The sequence below is a fragment of the Canis aureus genome, chromosome 11 (assembly GCF_053574225.1).
Source record: "Canis aureus isolate CA01 chromosome 11, VMU_Caureus_v.1.0, whole genome shotgun sequence".
Lineage (NCBI taxonomy): Eukaryota > Metazoa > Chordata > Mammalia > Carnivora > Canidae > Canis > Canis aureus.
The window spans coordinates 28,917,243-28,939,484 of NC_135621.1; the positions used below are offsets into that span (position 1 = coordinate 28,917,243).

At 45.9% G+C, this 22,242-nt stretch overlaps 1 protein-coding gene across 18 annotated transcripts in view; it reads left to right on the forward strand.

Annotated features, from left to right (window-relative positions):
• Positions 1 to 22,242, forward strand: part of FAM227A (family with sequence similarity 227 member A) — a 97,117-nt gene that overhangs the window by 8,034 nt on the left and 66,841 nt on the right. For 12 of the 18 annotated variants that reach the window (XR_013389087.1, XR_013389086.1, XR_013389088.1 and 9 more), the window contains 6 exons: positions 4,250 to 4,319; positions 4,902 to 4,978; positions 6,845 to 6,991; positions 17,061 to 17,162; positions 17,669 to 17,773; positions 19,958 to 20,081. Coding sequence is in view for 14 of the 18 variants with exons in the window: in XM_077914514.1 (XP_077770640.1) it covers positions 4,250 to 4,319; positions 4,902 to 4,978; positions 6,845 to 6,991; positions 17,061 to 17,162; positions 17,669 to 17,773; positions 19,958 to 20,081 (625 nt within the window). In the remaining 4 variants the exon portion in view is untranslated. Of the gene's footprint in view, positions 1 to 4,249; positions 4,348 to 4,901; positions 4,979 to 6,844; positions 6,992 to 17,060; positions 17,163 to 17,668; positions 17,774 to 19,957; positions 20,082 to 22,242 lie in introns of those variants that run through there. The other 6 variants (XM_077914519.1, XM_077914517.1, XM_077914521.1 and 3 more) reach the window with 5 other exon arrangements.

Below are 22,242 nucleotides of genomic sequence, written 5' to 3' on the forward strand. Positions count from 1 at the left end.
TTGCCTCCATAGTTTTCAGTTTTACCCTCTCCCCTCAACTTTTCTAGTGCTAACTTTTTGGGGCCAGTTCATCTTTTGAGTCTGTCTTTTTGTTTTTGTTTTTTAAAATTTTAAATGGCAAGGTAATGCATACTTATTCTAAAATATTCAAATGGAGGCACCTGGTGGCTCTGTCGGTTGAGAATCCGACTCTTGCTTTCAGTTTCACTCATGATCTCAGGCTCATGAAATGGAGCCCCACATTGGGCTCTGCTTGGTGTGGAGTCTACTTGGGATTCTCTCTCTCTCCCTCTCCCTGCACCCCTCCTCCTTGCTTACACAGTCTCTCTCTCTAAAATATAAAGTACTCAAACCATTGACAAGTATATTAAGTAAACTCTGAAAGTCACTTCACTCCCAGCCCAATTTACTCCTTAGAAGTAACCATCAATAATTGGTGTGTATCCTTCTAGAACTTTTTATATGCATTTAGAAATCAGGATGCCTGGGTGGCTCAGTCAGTTAGGCATCTGCCTTTGGCTTAGGTCATGATCCCGGGGTCCTGGGATCAAGCCCTGAATCAGGCTCCCTGCTCCATGGAGAGTCTGCTTCTCCCTCTGCCTGCCACTCCCCCTGCTTGTGCTCTCTCTCTCTGTCAAATAAATAAAATCTAAAAAAAAGAAATAGAGAACACATATATTTAGGGTTATTGTAGGGTTATTGTTTTCTTTTCTTTAGATTTTATTTATTCATGAGACACACAGAGAGAGAGAGAGAAAGAGAAGCAGGCTCCATGCTGGGAGCCCGACGTGGGACTCCATCCCGGGACTCCAGGATCGCACCCTGGGCCAAAGGCAGGTGCTAAACCGCCGAGCCACCCAGGGATCCCCTCAAATTGCTTTTCACAGAGATTAAACTGTTGTTTAGTCATGCAGCAATGAGACCACTAGTTTCAATTGCCCCTACACTACCAATCGAATTGTGAGTAAAGGCAAAACAGACACACTCTATTTGGTGTGATTGCCTGTAAGTTAAGAAACCTTGTATCTGTGTTTGTGCACATATCCATGGGAGAGGTTATAGCACTAGAGGCATATGCTCTGGAGTAAGACTGTCTAACTTTAAATTCCTGGTCTATTATTTTCTCACATTGTGACATTAGGCAAATCATTTAATCTCTGTGAATCTCTTTTTTTTTTTTTTAAAGATTTTATTTATTTATTCACGAGAGACACAGAGAAAGAGATAGAGGCAGAGACACAGGCAGAGGGAGAAGCAGGCTCCATGCAGGGAGCCCGACGTGGGACTCGATCCCGGGTCTCCAGGATCACACCCTGGGCTGAAGGCGGCCCTAAACCGCTGAGCCACCAGGGCTGCCCTCCATCTTCTAGAAAATGATAACAGTAATAAAGTATCATTCATAGGGCTGCTGCAAGAATTAGTTAAAACCGACAAAGAAAAAAAAATAATTATTAAAAACAAACAAAAGAAACCCACAAAGACCCTTAAATCAGGGCAGAGAAGAGTGCCGGCTCATAGGAGAGACATTCCATACATACCAATGTGTAGGAGAAGAGTCTGGAAGGATACACACCAGTCAGTAGGGTCAGTTCTGGAAAGAGGGTAAAGAGGAAGGCAAGTAAAGCATCTTTTACTGTATATATTTCTGTAATGTTTAGGTATTTTACAATAGGAATGTTATTTATGTGTCAGTTCTGTGGCTTTTTTTAAATGATAATTTTAAAAACAGGAAAAAGGATGTTTTCCTCCTAGAAGCAGGATCCAGTGGCTTTTCAAGATTACCTAGCATTGGCGTATCCCCTCAGGTGGTCTTCATCACCAGTCAGTTCCAGGAAGGGGCTGGCAGGAGCAACCCAGGGCCCTCACATGACCTGGAGGAAGGGACCCTTCGCCTGTCCTACCTGTCCTCTGCCCAAGCAGCCGGCCAGATCTGTCAGAGCTGCCTTCTGCCACCAGAGCCCATCTCCAGGCTACCCTGCCGGCCTCTCTTGGCTGCGGGTTGCCCTGTTCTATGTTCACCAGGCCTTGACTGTGTGGCTGCTTCTCCTGAGTCAGCACCTTAGCCAGACTAGTTTCTCCTGCGTCCCTGATGGCTGGCATCTAGCACAGCGCCTGGCGTGTTCAGAAGTGCTTAATAGATGTGTACTAATGAAGGAGTGAGCCCCAGGTCCTCCTCCCTGCGTCCCATGTAGCCAAGTCCTATTTCTATTCCCTCTTCCATGCCCTGAGTGTGGGTTTCCCTCATCTCTGGCCATGAACCTCACCTAGGTCCCCTTTCCAGTCTCCCTCCCCTCGAGATCTCCCCCACTCCACATCACAGCTCCACCATCCACACAGCCACAGCAGGCTCCTCTTCCTGCAGCTCATCACTCTGGAAAGGCCTTCCCGTGTCCTCTACCCCAGGACTAGTGTAGATGCCCCTTCTGGGCACACTTCTGGCATCCTGTCCCTCCCCATGGCAGCACTGATCACTTCATAATCACTGGCTGCTCCCCACTAACCTGTGAACCTTTGGAGGGCAGGGATGGTGTTCACTGCTCTCTGCTGCATCCTTGATGGGCTTTGATGGGTGCTCAGGAAATATTTATGGAAGGAATGATAGGGTTGCAAATTCTCGCTTTTCTGCTGTACTTCAGCCTCATATTCTCAGCTACCTGAAGCAGTGCCACCAAAACCTAAGTGATCATCAGAATCCCTTGCAACATTTTAAAAAACTAAAAGTGTAAAGAGCATCACACAGGATGCAATCCTTGTTGGTACAGGATTTCTCTGGAAGGCTAGGCAAGAACTAAGGATGTGGGCGGTGGGTAGGAAGACTTGTGACTAGACTATTAGATTTTGTACCTTGTAAAATATTTACTAGTTTTTACAATTTAAAATCTATTCAAGAGCCACAGTAAATAAACAATTCATGACCCAAGGCAGATGTCAGGAATGAGCTTCTCTAATGAATTGGTATATCTGAATAATTCCCCAACAATGCTGGTCACTTGCCAGGTTTAGGAGTTGACTTGCCCCTTGTCCATACTGCTCTCATCCCAAAGGCAAACAGCCCAGCATTGGTGTCACATTTTCCCCTGAAATTTGTTTTTATTCCAATGTTCATCTATCCTTTCTGCTCTCTCTGTATACAAATTTTGTCCATCCTTCCAAGGCCCAGATAATATTGGCTACAATGGCACCCTGATAAGGCTCAGAGATGCTGCTGTTTTGCAACATTGGCATATACCCGTTCAATTCATTAATCATGCTACTTTTTCTTGGGCTACTTTTTTGGAGCAACAGTGTCGACAGACTTACCAACGTGACCCCTTTCCCCATCTACATACACCTACATACATGCCGATTTAGGATAAGGTGATGGGAGGCTAGAGGGGCATTTCACAGTTTATGGAGGGCAACAGACAGCTGCCTCATCATGCCCCCCAACACTCATGTCCTACCTCTCTGGGCATTCCTCTGTGACTGCTCCAACTCACGCTGCTCTCATTTGTTTGAATCCCAAACATAGCAGTTTAGGACTTAATTGGCCCATGTATGCTGATATGACTATCCAAACAGATTGTAAATTCCTAGGGCAAGAGCACAGAATCATAATTCTTCGTTAACTCTTATTATCCAAGAACAGTGCTGGGTTCATGGTTGACAATCAGTACAACTTGTTGGATCACTGACATTAATTTTTCTTTTCTTTCCTCAACAAAGGGTGGGGAAGTCAGATCAAGAGAAATCTCTTGAGCAATCGAGGGTATGGTGATTAATAATAATAATTTCCCTTTATTGAGCAGCTCCTGCCTGATAGTAACCTCTGTGCTAGTGTTTTAAGATGCATTCAATACTTTATATGTGATCCTTACAAGGATCCTAGAAGGTAGGTATCATTGCCCCCCTCAGAGGGTTTAACCAATAGCTTTTAACCCATGGAGCTTGATTGGAACCCCATTCCAAATCCTGTACCCCTCAGAGGTGTAGACAAGAGGAGGCATAGCCAGGAGGAGGAGCAGTGTGAGAGAGGGAGAGGTGGGGGAATGTATTGGTGGTGACACTTGAGGTGGGGCAGGGATGAGGTCAGTGACACTAATGGCCACCAAGGGCCTAGCACCTAGGGGGAAGACAGTGAGGCACTGCCACCAACTTTGCTCCAGGACTTTTGCACACCAACAGGAGAAGTGGCCTGACCTCTGACCCTACCCCTGTCAGAGATCTGCATGAACCGCCCTAATGCCCCTTTTCTTTTTGATTTTTAAAGGCAATTGAGAGATTTGAGCTGGAAAAGAAGGCTTTGAGAGAGAAAAGTCGCGGCGGCTTGAGAGACAGAGGCAAAAATCCTTTCTCATAGCCTTGCTGGTATTTTTGTGGGGTTCGGCTTTTGTTAATATCTCAAATGCAGTTAAGCGGGAATCCAGCATTTCAGCTGAGGATATTTCTGTCCTCTTCTGAAGGAGCCTCACATCTGAGTTGCTGGCATTGGGCAAATTAGGAGGGGAAGGACTGCACACTTAGAGACGGCCTGCTATGTGGCTCACTGCACCACTGCTTTCATGCGGATTCCCTCGTTAAATCTTCATAATGTCCCCACCTGTGGGGTAGATGCCAGTGAACATAGTTTATAGATGAGGAAACCAGCTTGGAGCAAGGGAATGGCTTGTCTGCAGCAGGTCCTGAATTCAGGTCCCAGCCTGCCTTCACAGCCCATGCTGTGTGCTCCTGGGGCAAGGAGTCTAACCCATCAGGAAGGGAATCTTAGTGAGTCAGCAGCGCAAGTGGGGTCCAATGAGACTAAGAGTGTAACTGGCAGCCGGCAGCTCAGGCTGAGTGAAAAATCGCAGCTGTAATTACTGCACAGTGGTGAACAGACCCCATGGTTACTCACATCCTGTTTCTCTTCCATTCTTCTGCAGACAAGACTCAAAGCAGATCACAGTATACATGCAGAGGCTCACAATCCAGGAATGTCAAATCTTTCGTTAGTAGAAGGGTAAGGGATCTATTGCTGGGTCTCTTTCTGACTGATTTCTGCTGGGCATGAAATAGAGTTTAGTCCTGGGGAGGGGACACTTGGCACCTGGCTGGCAATGGTACAGGAAAACCACAGAGTGCCCTTTTTAGAGGATCTTAAAGCACCTTGATAACACTAGAATTTCTCATGCCACCCTTGAAGGGCTAGAATGAAGAGTGTTCCAGAGGTCATTTGTCTGTTTATTTTTAGAACTTCCAAGGTGTGTCCTCTTAGAAACAGTCAGTTTAGAGTGAGCTCACACGGAGCCGCCTGTTGCCCTGCTCCAAGAGGCCCATTCGCGCAGCGGAGCAAGTTGTGTCCGTCACTTGGACGCCACAGGAAGCTGATAGGAGTAGGTCAGCAACCTGTCCAGCATCATGCATCTGGCTCATGGCAGAGTGCCTGTCACCCGCCCATGGCCAGGCTGCCCGCTGCCTCCGCAGCCGCCATCAGGCCCCACTCCAGTGAAGATTCTCCCAACTTGCTCATTTAGCTACCCAGGTCATATGTGTTCAAACTTTCTTTTTTGGGGGGTACAGTATACTTTATTGATGGTACATGAAAAGGTAGGGCTCCCCAAGCTCCTGTGTTCAAACTTTTAAAGGTCAGAGTACACGAAACCATCTGTTATTGTTACCCTGTTTCCACCTTTTAGCCCAGGAAATTCCCACACAGCACAAAGCCTGATGGTCGAGAGAGTGGGTCGAAACTGGCATCCTGCCTATGATGGTGGCCAAATGGATGTGAATGTCCTGGCCAAAGTGGCACAGCTAGTAAATGGTGGAGCTGACCTCTGGCCCGGGTTGTGTGAGTCGGGGTCAGAGCAGTTCATCAGTTGAGTTTGGCCAATGCCAGAGCCCAGTTAGAAAGCAGCTCAGTCCCTGAGAATGTTTCCAGTAGGTGCCATGGGTGATGGTAATCTGTCTCTTCTTTCCAATTTTCTATATTTTCACACTTTTTGTAGTTATTATATTGTCTCTTTAAGAAATTCTTTCTAGGGCGCCTGGGTGGCTCAGCGGTTGAGCGTCTGCCTTCAGTTCAGGGCATGATCCCACAGTCCTGGGATCGAGTCCCCCATCTGGCTCTCTGCATGGAGCCTCCTGCTTCTCCCTCTGCCTGTGTCTCTGCCTCTCTCTCTGTGTCTCTCGTGAATAAATAAATAAAATCTTAAAAAAAAAAAAGAAATTCTTTCTAAATGAAGAAACCCAAAAGGGAGGAAACTTACATGCTCCAAATTATCAAAGACTATAATATTAATTGGAGGTAATCAGAGAGTATAGTTAATTAAATGATGGGATGTCTTCAGTGATAGTTTTTTTTAAAGGTTTTATTTATTTATTCATGAGAGACACGCAGAGAGAGGCAGAGACACAGGTAGAGGGAGGAGCAGGCTCCCTGCAGGGAGACTGATACAGGATTTGATCCCAGAACCCCGTAAATCATGCCCTGAGCCAAAGGCAAATGCTCAACCACTGAGCCACCCAGGCTCCCCAGTGATAAATTTGAAGACAGTGTAACAGTGTGGAAAATCTAAAGTGGACAAACGAGGACATAAAGTGTGTGTGTGTGTGTGTGTGTGTGTGTTTATGTTTCTGTGTTGTAAAGTGAGTGAAGTTACACATACATATTTGTATATAGGTGCTCAAAGCCTGAAAGGGAAAAATCAGAAATAACATCAATAGGAGTTTGGCTAGAGGTGCTGGGATCATGAATGCACCCCTATTTTTTCCAGTGTTCTATAAACTGGTTATATTGTCTTCATGAGGAAAAGGGGAAGCTCTCCTGTTATTAGTTTTAAACTGTCAAATGATGGACCTTATTTCTATATTCTGCTTTTTGTTTCAGAAAATAGCCCATAAAAACATGCTGGTGGAGCTGTACCAGTACCCACAATTTAACAGCGCTGTGCCAAACAGGCTTCCAAACGGGGTGAACTTCTGTGACATGGTGGGCAATGTGGTCCGGGCTGAGAGAAACCGCCTGAGTGGCAAGGTAAGGAAAGACAGTGGGCAGTTCACCAGTGTGACTTCAGCTCTCTGAGGCCCAGCTGTACCCCAGCTTTGCAGCAAGCTGTGTTCCTGGCAGATGCAGCTTTCCCTGATTTATACCCCAAGAAACAGAGTCAAGGTCACTAAGTAAGTCATTCAGGGCCACGCAGTTTGCAAGTGACTGAGCTGAGATTAGAACCCAAGCCTACACGTTCCCTCCAAAATCTAGATTCTTCCTCCCAGAGCACTGGTTTCCAGACTGTTTTGATCACATATCCTATCAGCAAAAACTTCTGAGCGTGTGCCCTCATGATGTATTGTTTCTTTATAAATGATATGCTTGCTCTGTTGTCAACAGCTACATTGTTTATTAGTAATCTTAATTTCTTGTTTTTCTTTTAAAAAAAAAAAGATTTTTATTTATTTATTCATGAGAAACAGAGAGAGAGAGAGGCAGAGGCAGAGGGATAAGTAGGCTCCATGCAGGGAGCCTGACGTGGGACTCAATCCAGGGCCTCCAGGACCATGCCCTGGGCTGAAGGCAGAGCTAAACCACTGAGCCACCCAGGCTGCCCTAATTTCTTGTTTTTCTTAATTAGACATTAGTTAGAACATTTTCCTCCTACACCCCTTGGTACCACTTGGGGTGAATTAGCACTTGGGGTACTGGAGGGTGCTAGGTTCCTTGGGAAGCAGGGTGGGGGCACTCTGAGGCCCAGAACCTGTGTGAGACAGCACTGGTCACTCAGGACTTGGGGACCAGTTTAAGGAGGGGTGGGGAGTGAGGGAAGCCTAGAATATGGTAGCTATAGCTCTATAGCTGTGCCTCAGTGCCCTTCACGACTGTTCACTAACCACCCTGTCCCCAGAACAGCTCCAATCCTTGTCCCCTTGGCTCCTAACTAGTCACCCCACCATTCCCGGGGCCCAGCTTCTTAGTCTTATCTATCCGCACTTCCCACTGCTGCTTCAAACCACTCACTCCTCCATCTCTCTCTCTCTTCTCTCCTTCCCTCCGTCCCTGTCTCTCTTTCTCTCTCTCCTTCTCTCTCCCCTCCCCCCACAGGCCTTCCTTTACTCCCTTCTCTCTTCTCCCTACTGCCTTCTCTCCGGCCCTACCTCCACATCAGTTCCATATGTCTCGTTCCTCCGCATCTTGCATTAGGACTCTCTAAGAGTGATGATCTGTTCGGGCTAGGTACTGCCCAGTATGATGGTGGTGTTTGCCGGAGTTCCAATACCTAGTTCCAGTGTGCTCCAGCTGCAGCCAGCCTTTGACCAGACAGTGGTCACTCTGAGGTCAGGTACCTGATCCCCTGCTGTCCTCAGCATAGAGATGGAGGAGTGATGGTACTCAGAGCATCAGATTTACCCCAGGACAATGTAAAAAGATGTTCCCTGCATTGTTATTTATGATAGCAAGGAACTGGAAGGTAGTACATGCTGGTGGCTAGGGAGCTCTCTGGGCTCTAGTTTCTTCTGTAAAATATGGTTAAGGGCAGTCTCTGTGTAGAGGTGTTATTGTAAAATTAAATAGGAGAAGGATCTTATTTAAGTGTATAAAAAGCACTTAGGGGGTGCCAGGGGGGCTCAGTTGGTTAAGCATCCGACACTTGGTTTCTGCTCAGGTCTTGATCTCAGGGTCCTGGGAGTTGGGCTCCACACTCGGGAGTCTGCTCATCCCTCTCCCTCTCCCTCTCCCTCTTCACCTGCTTATGCACGTGCACACATTCACTCCCTCTCTAAAATAAATAAATCTTTTTTAAAAATGAAAAGTACTAAAAAAAAAAAAAAAAAGGAAAGAAAGAACGAAAAAGAAAAGTACTTGGTCCAGTGCTTAGTAATGAATTCTCAAAAAAATGGTAATTTCTATCATCAGCATTATTAGAAACAGTTTAAGGATGATTAATAAAAGGCCAGCACAGTCATTTTGAGTACATCTATTGTGGACTACTTAGCCATTGAACTGAGTGTTTATAAAGAGTGTATTTTGGTATGCAGTGATGTTAAATTAAAAAAATATATCAGGGATCCCTGGGTGGCGCAGCGGTTTAGCGCCTGCCTTTGGCCCAGGGCGCGATCCTGGAGACCCGGGATCGAATCTCACGTCGGGCTCCCAGTGCATGGAGCCTGCTTCTCCCTCTGCCTGTGTCTCTGCCTCCCTCTCTCTCTCTCTGTGTGTGTGTGACTATCATAAATAAATAAAAATTAAAAAATATATATATATCAGTATATAAAACTCTATAATACGGTGTTAAATAAGCACACATAGAGGAAAATCTGGGAATGAGACCATAGATATTACCAGTGTTCCCTGAGTGATAAGGTTATAGCTTTTCTTTTCTCCTTTTTCTGTACTTTAAAAAGAAGAAAGCAGCACCTGACTGGCTCAGTCAGAAAAGCATACGAGTCTTGATCTTGGGGTCATGAGTTCAAATCCCACATGGGGAATAGAGATTACTTAAATAAATAAAAAACTTCAGGGCACCTAGGTGGCTCAGTGGTTGAGCGTCTGTCTTTGGCTCAGGTCGTAATCCCGGGGTCCTGGGATCGAGTCTCACATCGGGCTCCCCACAGGGAGCCTGCTTCTCCCTCTGCCTGTGTCTCTGCCTCTCTGTCTCTCAGAAATAAATTTTAAAAATCTTTAAAAAAATAAAATAAAATAAACTTTAAAAATAAATAGAAGAGGGATCCCTGGGTGGCGCAGCGGTTTGGCGCCTGCCTTTGGCCCAGGGCATGATCCTGGAGACCCGGGATCGAATCCCACGTCGGGCTCCCGGTGCATGGAGCCTGCTTCTCCCTCTGCCTGTGTCTCTGCCTCCCTCTCTCTCTCTGTGTGTGACTATCATAAATAAATAAAAATTAAAAATATATATATATCAGTATATAAAACTCTATAGTACGGTGTTAAATAAGCACACATAGAGGAAAATCTGGGGATGAGACCATAGATATTACCAGTGTTCCCTGAGTGATAAGGTTATAGCTTTTCTTTTCATCTTTTTCTGTACTTTAAAAAGAAGAAAGCAGCACCTGACTGGCTCAGTCAGAAAAGCATACGAGTCTTGATCTTGGGGTCATGAGTTCAAATCCCACATGGGGAATAGAGATTACTTAAATAAATAAAAAACTTCAGGGCACCTAGGTGGCTCAGTGGTTGAGCGTCTGTCTTTGGCTCAGGTCGTAATCCCGGGGTCCTGGGATCGAGTCTCACATCGGGCTCCCCACAGGGAGCCTGCTTCTCCCTCTGCCTGTGTCTCTGCCTCTCTGTCTCTCAGAAATAAATTTTAAAAATCTTTAAAAAAATAAAATAAAATAAACTTTAAAAATAAATAGAAGAGGGATCCCTGGGTGGCGCAGCGGTTTGGCGCCTGCCTTTGGCCCAGGGCATGATCCTGGATATCCGGGATCGAATCCCACGTCGGGCTCCCGGTGCATGGAGCCTACTTCTCCCTCTGCCTGTGTCTCTGCCTCTCTCTCTCTCTCTGTGACTATCATAAATAAATTAAAAAATTAAAAAAAAGGGATCCCTGGGTGGCGCAGCGGTTTGGCGCCTGCCTTTGGCCCAGGGCGTGATCCTGGAGACCCGGGATCGAATCCCACATCGGGCTCCTGGTGCGTGGAGCCTGCTTCTCCCTCTGCCTGTGTCTCTGCCTCTCTCTCTTTCTCTCTGTGTGACTATCATAAATAAATAAAAATTTAAAAAAAAAAATTAAAAAAAAAATAAAAATAAATAGAAGAAAGACTTGAGAATAATTAGATTGTATGTTTCATGGATCGGCCGTCCCTATGTGACCTTTGTGCCCACTGGCACAGCCGCACACTCATATTCCATTTGCAATGTGGGTAGCCCCAAGGACAGTGACCACTGTCTTATTTTGGAGGTCCCATGGGGAATGTTCTCTTTAGGCCTTAATCCCCAGAAAAACTGTGTATCTCCTGGCATGCCTTTAGTCGTATAACTGATGCTTATAACTAATATTTTTCTTCAGCCCCCAGGAAACTCAAGGCAAATTTGTGTCTTATCTTTAGTTTTATTTTATTTTATTTTACTTTATTTTAAGATTTTATTTATTTATTCATAAGAGACACACACACAGAGGCAGAGACACAGGCAGAGGGAGAAGCAGGCTCCATGCAGGGAGCCCGACATGGGACTCGATCCCAGGACTCCAGGATCAGGCCCTGGGCCAAAGGCAGGCGCTAAACCACTGAGCCACCTGGGCTGCCCTTATTTTTTTAAGCTCTTATTTTATTGTATTATTTCTTTAAAGTTCTATTTATTGAAAGAATCTCCATACCCGATGTAGGGGCCCCAACTCATGACCCTAATACCAAGAGTCTCAACGCTCCACTGACCGAGCCAGCTGTGCGCTCCCATGTCTTACCTTTAAAAGGTCCCTCTTCCATCCTGCTCAGGGGCCATCGCAAACCCTTCTCTGCCTCCTCACACCCTCTCCTCCATCACCCCTCTGGGCAGGCAGCCCACGTTGCCTCTGGTTCAGAGACTCTGGAGGGCATTCCTGACTGTGAGCTCCACGCGGAGGAAAGGCCTGCTTCCCTCTTTGGACGCTGGCCCCAGCCTGGTACTGAGCCTCACCTGGGACTCGAAGAGTTGGGGGTGCCGGCTGCCCTCACTGCTCATCCGCTCTCTTTCTGTCACTGCAGCCTGTCCCTGTTTCTGTCCCTGACTGTGGCCCAAGTCACTCTACCCTCTGCTCTCAGAAGGTCAAGTCCAGAGGATGTGGTTTTTTGTTTGTTTTTTAAAAGATTTTATTTATTTATTCATGAGAGACACAGAAAGAGAAGCAGAGACACAGGCAGAGGGAGAAGCAAGCTCCATGCGGGAAGCCCAATGTGGGACTCGATCCCAAGACCCTGGGATCACACCCTGAGCCAAAGGCAGACGCTCACCCACTGAGCCACCCAGGCGTCCCCAGAGGATGTGTTCTGTTATCACTTTAGATGACCCCTCCGTGAAACTGACCCCCTCCATGGAACTGACCTCCCTGCACTCGGAAGTTCTGTCCTTCCTTGGTTTCTGTGCTGGCTTCTCCGTCTATTCAGGCAGCACACTTGGGCTTCTGAGCCCATGTTCTTGGGGACCCCTACCTCCATTCCATCTTCTCCCTCTGCACGGACGCATGGGCACAGTGGAGGGTGGACATGAGGCATCTTCTCCCGGCACAAGGCTCCCCACTGTGTCATATCTCCAAACCCCATGCTGTGCGCCCCACTCCCATATTCCCTGCCTCCTGCTCTGCTGACCCTCAGACCTGTTTCTCTCCCTGTCTTGTCAAAAACCACAGCCTTCCACCAGCCAGTCTCCTCCCTGGCCCTCGCCACTCTGGCCCAGCAGTCATGTCTTGACCGTACTTCCTCTTACCCCCTGCCACTGCCAGATTCAGGCCCACGCCTTCTTGTCTGGGTCACCACACCTGCTGCTCAGCATACCATCTGCCTTACCATCTCAGTCCCCTCTAATGCACCTTCTATGCTGCCTCGAGGGATCTTTCCAGAACAATAATTTTCATGGTGTTCGTGCCCTGTTGAAAATTCTCTGGTGCCAGCTGCCAGAACAACCCTCAGTCCCAGCACCCAGGTGCCTCATAGTCTGACTCCTGCTTGGCCTCTTAGCACCCACACCCAGTACCTTCCACTGCACAGAGACCCCTTGAAGTTCTCCAGATGTGTGTCCTGCTGTTTCCCCACCTCAGCACATGCTTCCCCCTGTCTGTGGAGCTCTCAGCTCTCTCTTCTTCATCCAGCTGTTTTTATTCTCAAAGCCTCCCCTGGCACCCCGAGCACAGGTTAGCTGCCCCTCTGGGCTCCATATCCCCCTGGATTCCTTCTCTCAGGGCACCCATCACACTAGATTACAAATGTCTGCTTACCTGGGAACACCTCGAGGGCAGGGACTCTCCATCACCACCCAAGCACCTAGCAGGTGACCAGTAAATAGCCATTGAAGGGCTGAAATGAAATCCTTTTTGAAAGGAAACTGGGGAATGAATGAATGAGAAGTAGCACACCCTTAGCGAGTGTTTCCTAAGTGCCTGGCACTATTCTAAGCATTTTGTAGGTCTTGCTTGCTAATCATCATAGCAGTCCTGGAGGTGGGAACTATCGCTGTCACCTCCATTCTTTTTTTTTTTTTAATATTTTATTTACTTTTTATTTTTTTAATTGTTTATTTTTATTTTTATTTATTTATGATAGTCACGCAGAGAGAGAGAGTGAGAGAGAGGCAGAGACACAGGCAGAGGGAGAAGCAGGCTCCATGCACCGGGAGCCCGACGTGGGATTCGATCCCGGGTCTCCAGGATCGCGCCCTGGGCCAAAGGCAGGCGCCAAACCGCTGCGCCACCCAGGGATCCCTGTCACCTCCATTCTTTGTGATGCCAGCAGGCTGTGTCCCAGGACCTGGTGGGGGAGGGGGGCGTCCCATGGGACCAGCCAAGAGGGGCCCTGGCTATTCACAGGACAGAAAGCAAACACAAGCCAGCAGGAGGTAAAAGCAGAGTTTATTGAAGATGTCAGGAAAGTGCAGGTAGAGACAGTGTCTGGGAGACTCAGGAAAGGGATGTGAGTCTTGTCTATGTTTGTGGCTTGGGGTGTTTGTTGAGGGTGGTGGTCTGGTGTATGTGTCCTCGCAGGCAGCCAGGAACTGGTTTGAACAAAGACAAAGGCCCAAGTGTTATCCCTTGGAGCCAGGGGTTCTTGGTGTCAATGCCTAGTACCAGGGGGTCTGGAAGACACATATGATGGCTTCTCTAGTCATTGTCACCTGGTCCTTCCTCAGATGTCATCTCTTCCAGAGAAATCATCCACTCCTTGTTCTTTACAAGAAGGATGCACTATCTGCATTAGGAGGTTTGTGTAAAGTGGGGATGCAAGTCCTGGCAAGAAGAGAAACAGGGAAAGGAGTGAAAAGATTTTTATGGAGTCCTTCAGTTTCCCTGTCCTCTAGATGAGGAACCCGAGTACACACAGGTTCAAGAATGTTGCTCAAGGTCACACAGCTTGTAAGTGTAAAAGCTGGATTTGAATCCAGGCAGTCTGGTACCAAATTGTTGCTCTTAACTGCTCCGACTATACTTTTTCTCTAAGGAAACAGGAGGAATGGTGAAAAAGAAAGTGAAGAGCAGGGATCAGAGAGCTCCCTGCTCATAAGAGGGTTGCTTATCAATGCACCATGTCCTCAGCTTCCGTGGGCCTGAAGGGAGAGCCAGGGGGTCTCTCCCTTTGCATCTAGGAGAGAGGTAAAAGTGGGATTGATGTAGTTTGGACATATAGGTGAGGTTTGCTAGGGTGAGGTCTGGAGCCGATGACCAAGAAAGAGTTCTTGAGATGTCTTTGGTGCAAAATGGTGGTTCTATGAAAGCATGGGGACAGGACCCATGGGCAGAAAGAGCTGCTGCACTGGGGTTGTGAGGGGTGCTGATTATATACTTGGGGGTTGGGAGAGGTAAGGAAAAGGGAGGTTTCCAAAAGAACTTTCATATGCTAAAGAGTACCTACAGGATACTGGAGGCCTTCCCACTGCCAAGTTAAGGTTGTTTTTTTCCCTCTAGTAATGCATTAACATTAAGATAGTTGGGAGCTTCCTGGAGGAATATTACACTCTTCCCACTTCAAGTCTCTGTCAATGGGCTACAGGTTATTATTATTTTTTAAAGATTTATTTATTTATTCATGAGAGAAACAGAGAGAGCGGTAGAGACACAGGCAGAAGGAGAAGCAGGCTCCATGCAGGGAGCCTGATGTGGAACTTGATTCCAGGACTCCGGTATCACTCTCTGAGCCAAAGGCAGATGCTCAACCACTGAGCTGCTCAGGCATCCTTGGGCTACAGGTTATAAGGACATTTAATTGTATGTACATTTCTTTTTTTTTTTTTTCTTTTAAAGATTTTATTTATTCATTCATGAGAGACACAGAGAGAGAGAGAGAGAGGCAGAGACACAGGCAGAGGGAGAAGCAGGCTCTGTGCAGGGAGCCCGACGTGGGACTTGATCCCGGGTCTCCAGGATCACACCCTGGGCTGAAGGTGGCGCTAAAGCGCTGAGCCCCCCAGCTGCCCTGTATGTCCATTTCCTTCTGGAAGCTAGGTGATTGATAAAAATTCTTTGTTCTTGTAAATCACTAAGACATTTGTAAGCTGAGGGAGCCCCCTGTCTTGCTGGACTGTGCTCTTTCTAAATTAACTACTTGTTTTTCCTTTCCTTAGCTTTAGGGCAGCCAGGAGTGCCTGAGGAATGTCACACTCATCCCACCTGGTGGGGGTGGGGGGGTGGAGTTGCAGGGTGTCAGCTTGTGTTGTGTCCTCAGCTAGCCCTCATCAGAATTTCTTTGCTCTTCACTCTTCATAATGCTAAGAGGCAGCCTGTTTGGTGTTTCCGGGGTCAAGCGGCCTGCTTCCAGAGCCTTCCGGGCCATATGAATTTAGGCAGGAATCCTAACCTTTCAATCCACACTTTCCTCTTCTATAAATCAGGGATACCTATGGTATCTACCACATAGATTGTGAAAAACGAAGTGAGATAAGGAGTGAATGTGCATAGCCCAGGGCCTGACACGGGGTAAGCATTCAACAAATAGGATACAATATTATATTATTTAGGTAGTAGCTTTGCAATCAGAGTAAGGTTCGAGACCATATGGCATCGCAATGAAATCTGAATTTTCTGCCCCTCTTGATGGGGAACAGAGGGCTAGCTGAGGACAAAGCACAAACTGACACCCCACAAACAACTCTCTCACCCACGGTGGGAGACCTGTGACATTCCTCAGGAAGTTCCCAACTGTCTTAATGTTAATGCCTTGTTAGAAGAAAACACAACCTTTAACTTGACAATGGCAAGGCTTCCAGTAGCTTGTAGGTACTCTTTAGCTTATGCAAATCCTTTTGAAAACTCCCTTTTCCTTACCTCCCCCCACACTGCAGGCATCTAATCAGTCATCCCTCACAAGCCTGGGGCAGCAGCTCTTTCTGCCCAAGGGTTCTGTCCCCGTGCTTTCATAGAACCACCGTTTTGCACCAAAGACGTCTCAAAAACTCTTTTTTGGTCATTGGCTCCAGACCTCACCTACCAAAACCACATCACTCCAAGTTCCCTGATATTCTATTCTAAGTTTTAGAATTCCATAGGCTTACTAGGAACCCGGCAGAATCTTCTGGTCCAGTGATTTGCATTTGTGTAGTATCTGTGTTTGTTGATTGTAGCTAATTGAAGTAGGTGAGAACTTGGAGCAGGGGCCTGGAGTTAAAGGGTTCAGTCCCTGCTCTGCCACTCGCTGGCTTATTACTTTGGACAAGTAACCTTAGCTCTTTGGTCCTTGGTATCCTCATCTGTAAAACGTAAACTGTAAACAAACTATAAAACAAAACATTGTAATGGTTAAATGAGAGCATGTAAAAACACCTGGAAAGACAAATAGTTGACACCTACTTTAAAGGTTTAAAGTGTTGGGACGCCTGGGTGGCTCAGTGGTTGAGCGTCTTACCTTCAGCTCAGGTTGTGATCTCAGGGTCCTGGGATCAAGTCCCACATTGGAGTCCCTGTGGGAAGTCTGCTTCTCCCTCTGCCTACATCTCTGCCTCCCTCTCTGTGTGTCTCGTGAATAAATAAATAAAATCTTAAAAAAAGGGGGGGGGGTAAATGTGGGGCACCTGGGTGGCTCAGTTGATTGTCTGCCTTCTGCTCAGGTCATGATCCTGTTGGGTTGGGATCGAGCCCTGCATCAGGCTCTTTGCTCAGCAGCGAGTCTGCTTCTCTCTCTGTGATCTCTCCGGCTCTCACTCTCTCAAATAAATAAATAAAATCTTAAAAAAATAATAATAATGAAAGGTAAGTGTTGTTTTTAAGGTGACGCCCAAGTATGTTAACTCTACAGATGACTGGCGGGAAGATGGTATGATTAGTAACAGCCTCAAGCTGTGGAATGAAGGGGAAAGGTGGGTCTTGGATGGAGAGGATTATGAATCTGCCTGTGGCTCCAGGTGAAAAATGAGTGTTCAAAAACAACAGGAATAATAATTTGAATTTTGTTGTTTGTTTGTTTGTTTCAAGTCTTTCTGTTCAGATAAAGAATTAGAGAAATTCCTCTCTTCTCCTTCTCCAAGAGCCATGTGGCTGGACAGCTTCTGGTGGATCTTTCATGAGAGGTACCAGGTAACACAAATCTGATTGCTTCTCTCCCTTGCTTATTTTTCTCTGGAACAAACCCAGCCTCTTTCACATGGGCTGTAAACCTCTGATTTTGTGGAGCACTCCTGCAGCCTCATCTGCCACCTTGACCACCCCCCCCCGTGCCCCCACCCTCCCCAGTGCCTCACCTACCCAGACACCCCATGCCTCAGCCACTGCACAATGTCTTGTAGCTCCCTGAGTGTCAGGAACCAGTCTGTGTCACATGGCTGGTCAAGTATAGGGCCGGAAGCAGAGTCAGGACCTCCCAGCCCAGAGTTTGGGTGCTTTCTTCAACAATCTGTCTCTATGTATATATCTATTTTATAAATCCTATGAAAATTAGTGTACTATTTCATTAATAACATGAGGTTAAATATCTCAAGAATGAGGTTCCTAAACATGAGAAAAGTACATATTTCAGAATCTCAGCTGTTGGCCATTTAAACCAGGGGCTCTAGTAATTCCTTCTCCACTTTTATTCCTGGTAGCCAAACAAGGAGGTCCAGAATAAGCTGTTTGACCGGATATCCCAAAACTACGCCTCTCTCTTGCTGCATGAATTCAAGTCCCACTATGAAGAGGCTCTCTTAAAAGTGAGCATCAAGCACTGTTTGGAGAAAAAAAAAATCACACTAGATATCTCTTCACTTCTATTGCCAATAGAATGCCCATAACATTCTGTGAGGGAGTAAGCAGTGAGTTGTGCTATATTCATACACTGACTTGTAATGCAGCAGTTAAAATAAATAAGGCAAATTTATATATGGTATATTTTAAGTAAAAAGCAAAGCAATTTATAGAACTCTGTGTTTAAAAATGTGTATGTGTGTGTGTATATATATATGTATGTGTGCCTCTGAATAGAAAAAAAAGATCTAGAAAAATACTTACCAAACTCAGCAATGGTTATCACTGCGGAATGAGGCTGTAAGAGACTTCCTTTCCCATTTTATATATTTCTGTAGTATTTAAATAAGCGTGTAATTTTAAAAGTATAAATATACATATATTCACAAAGACTGATTTAACTACATAAATTATTTAAAGTACCACAGTCAGAGTTAAAAGGCAAAGGAGAAACGGCAGAAATCACATAGCACATACATCACACAGTGTAATGAACGCTTACAAATCGGGGTGCCTGGCTGGCTCAGTCAGAGGCACATTTGACTCTTGATCTTGGTGTTGTGAGTTCAAGCCCCACTTTGGGTGTGGAGATTACTTAAATAAAAACTTTTTAAAAAGAACTCTTACAGGGATCCCTGGGTGGCTCAGCAGTTTAGCACCTGCCTTTGGCCCAGGGTATGATTCTGGGGTCCCGGGATTGAGTCCCAGCTTGGCCTCCCTGCATGGAGCCTGCTTCTCCCTCTGTCTTTGTCTCTGCCTCTCTCTCTGTAGGTCTCTCATGAATAAATAAAATCTTAAAAAAAAAAAAGAAACTCTTACAAATTGATAAGATGAGGGGCGCCTGGGTAGCTCAGTGGTTGAGCATCTGTCTTCGGCTCAGGTCGTGATTCCGGGGTCCTGGGATGGAGTCCTACATTGGGCTTCCCGCAGGGAGCCTGCTTCTCCCTCTGCCTGTGTCTCTGCCTCTCTCTCTCTGTGTCTCTCATGAATAAATAAATAAAATCTTTTTTAAAAAGATTAAAAACATAAAACAATAATCATTTGATACTCCTTTTTACCTGCTAGATGCATTGATTAAAAAGAATGATTCCCAGGGTTGTGAAGCATCTAGGGAAATGGTGCTCTAAGAGTCTAAGAAGTAAATTAATACATTTTTGCTACAAGGCAGTTATACTAGTTAAGTGTCCACCTACCAAATCACTTCGATGTTCTGTGCCCCAGTTTCGATATATAAAATATATCTATAAAATGGATATCTATAACTAGCTCACTGAGTTATCCTAAGGATTAATTAAATAAGATGATGTTTGTAAGGCATCTGACATATCGCCCAGCGCCCCAAGTGCATCATAACTGCTGTAATTGCTATCATGATTCTATCTTCTGGAGGTCATAATCGAATACTCAGGAAAAGCTGCCTTCCCTCATGCATGCAACAGATTTTTGCCTGCGATGTGCCAGACAGAGAAATACTTAACAAAATAATTATTCCACATAATTAGTAATGTAAAGGGATAGTATCCATTGATGGGGATGTTGAATGATTTTGATATGACTACTCAGCACAATATTATGAAGATCACTCCTGGCAAAAAAAAAGAAAATTCCAAAAAGTTGATAAGAACCCAAGGAAGTGCTTATGCTTATATATAGTGTTATATATATATAACAATATATTGTTAAATGAACTAAGCCAGATACAAATGTGTAATTTAAGATCAACTCAAGTTGAGAAGGAACAGCAGTACCACCTATGCGTAGGGAAAAAAACCCAGTAGTAGTACTTCCTGCTATCTCCCAGAGGTAGCAAGATGGGCAGGTCAAGGGTATGTCCATATCTGGGATACTCTTGCAGGTGGCAGAAGGCTGAGCCGCAGACCACCTGCAGAGGAGCTGGGGGAGGGGGAGGCTGCTGGACAAGCAAGGCAAGCAGCAGGTTTGAGGTGTGGCCCCCAGGTAGGGTCAGGGGTCTGCCAAGACATGGGCCTGCAGCAGAGGGAAATTGCCACCCCCATCTCCTCCATGAGTGGAAGGCCGTGTGGTGTCAGGTAAAGAGTTTAATCATGGATCCTTTTGGCAGTCAGGGGCTCTTTTCTGGTTGCGGAAATGTCCAGAATGTTGCCTGAGCTCTGCTTCCCGCCCCCCACCAGAGGTTGCCGTCGCTTCTAAGTAAAGCCGTGTACACCAGCTTCTGTTGCTGTTTCCCGCAGTCCTGGTTCAACACACATGAATTCAAATCGGACATCTGTAACACAATGAGCCTGTGGATTTCAGGTAAGGAGGCCTGCTCTGTCCTGGGGGCAGCAATTCTGGAAACACTTTTCTGCCTGGGCCTCAGTGTGTTGTTGCCATCACACCTCTCAGGCAGTTGTCCTTTGCTCCTGTTGACGTTAAAGAAGGTAAGGTGTGCGGTCAGAGCCCCCAGGAGTACTGATTGCCCTGTTTCCACAAAATAGTGCGGAGACATTCCTCGTCGCCTTATCGTGTCCCTCGATCTGCAGGAAGCAGGTTTTAGCAGAGGTTAGTTGGCCATGTGCTACGGGTCAATGGACCCAGAGCTCAGGAGAAATTTCTCAGACAGAGAAATACTTAACAAAATAATTATTCCACATAATTAGTAATGTAAAGGGATAGTATCCATTGCTGATTGAATGATCCCACTCTTCAACTCCGGGGTGACCCCGTGTGGCCCAATTGTAGTCCCCTCATCCCTGCCGTGCACATAGTGCCAGGCTGATGTTTGCTTTTAACTACTTTTCACTCCCCTTCCTACTCCTTTCTTCTGGACCTAGGTATTTTCTAAGGTCATTAACATCTGCCTATTGAGACGTTCCTGTGTACTAAGTACTGCACTAAGTAAGCACTTTTTTTTTTTTACATTTCCTATTGTCCTGGGGGTCTCCCAAGTTCACTTCCACATTGGGATATTTGCTCAGAGAACTCACAGTCTCAGCATGTAGTTACGTTCACGGCTAAGATTATGGCAATGAAGTGAGGATACACAGCCAGGGGAATACTCTTTTTCTTAAAAAAAAAAAAAAATTTATTCGTTCATTCATGAGAGACACAGGCAGAAGGAGAAGCAGGCTTCATGCATGGAGCCCGATGTGGGACTCTATCCCAGGACCCCAGAACCCCAGTATCACAACCTGAGCCTAAAGCAGACGCTCAACCACTGAGCCACCTAGGTGCCCCCAGCCAAGGAATACTCTTAAGGGAAAAAACAGGCAGAGTCTGGAGGAATTGGTGTGGGCTTCCTTTTGCTCTCTTCCTTCTATGAGGAGTTAGGCAGGGCGCTCTCATCCCTCTGCAACAAAAATGTAGCAACATGTTTGATGTTTCTGCCTGGGGAAGCCTACAGGAGACACAGCACCTGCAGCTTATACTGGGGGCTGGTCACATAGACACCTCTGTCTATCAGGTACCAACATTCCAGGAAGCAGGTGTTCAGCAGAAGCCACATTGTTTTATAGATTGTTTAGGCACATTAAGCCTCTTTTGACAGGGAAAAAACATTTTCTCCAGCTATATTCTTTTTTTTTTTCCCAGCTATATTCTTATAATTGATGTACAACATTCTGTAAACTTAAAATACACAAAGTAATGATTTGATGCATGCATCTATTGGGGAATGTTAACCATGATAAGGTTAGTTAACACATCCTTCACCAAATAATTACCATTTTGTTGTTATGGCGAGAAGACTTAAGGTCTACTCTCAAAGCAATGCTCAAATATACAACACACTGTTATTAACTATAGTCATCATGCTTGTACATTAGATGCCTGGAACTGGTTCCTCATATAACTGGAAGTTTATACCCTTTGACCAACATTTCTTCCTTTTCTCCATCCCCAGCCCTGGCAACCATCATTGTACTCTCTGCTTCTATGAGCTTGGCTTTTTCGATTACATGTATAAGTGAGATTATATGGTATTTGTCTCTCTGTCTGCTTTATTTCACTTAGCATAATGCCCTCAGGGTTCATCCATGCTGTTGCAGTGTCTGATTTTCCTTCCTTGTCTGTGACTGGATAATATTCCATCATGTGTATATACCACATTTTCTTTATCCATTCATCATCCATGCATGGACTGTCAGGTTGTTTCTATGTCTTGGCTGTGGTGAATAATGCTGCAGTCAATATGGGAGTGCAGGCATCTTTCTGAGACAGAGATTTCTTTTTTTTCTTTTTCTTTTTTTTTAAGATTTTATTTACTTATTCACAGAAAGAGAGGCAGAGACACAGGCAGAGGGAGAAGCACGCTCCCTGTAGAGAGCCCGATGCAGGACTCAGTCCCAGGACTCTGGGCTCATGACCTGAGTCAAAGGCAGATGCTCAACCCCTGCGCCACCCAGGTGCCCCCACATGGTTTTCTTACAAGAAGAGCATTAACCCCATAAACATCACCATCAGATATTTAGGGAGAACC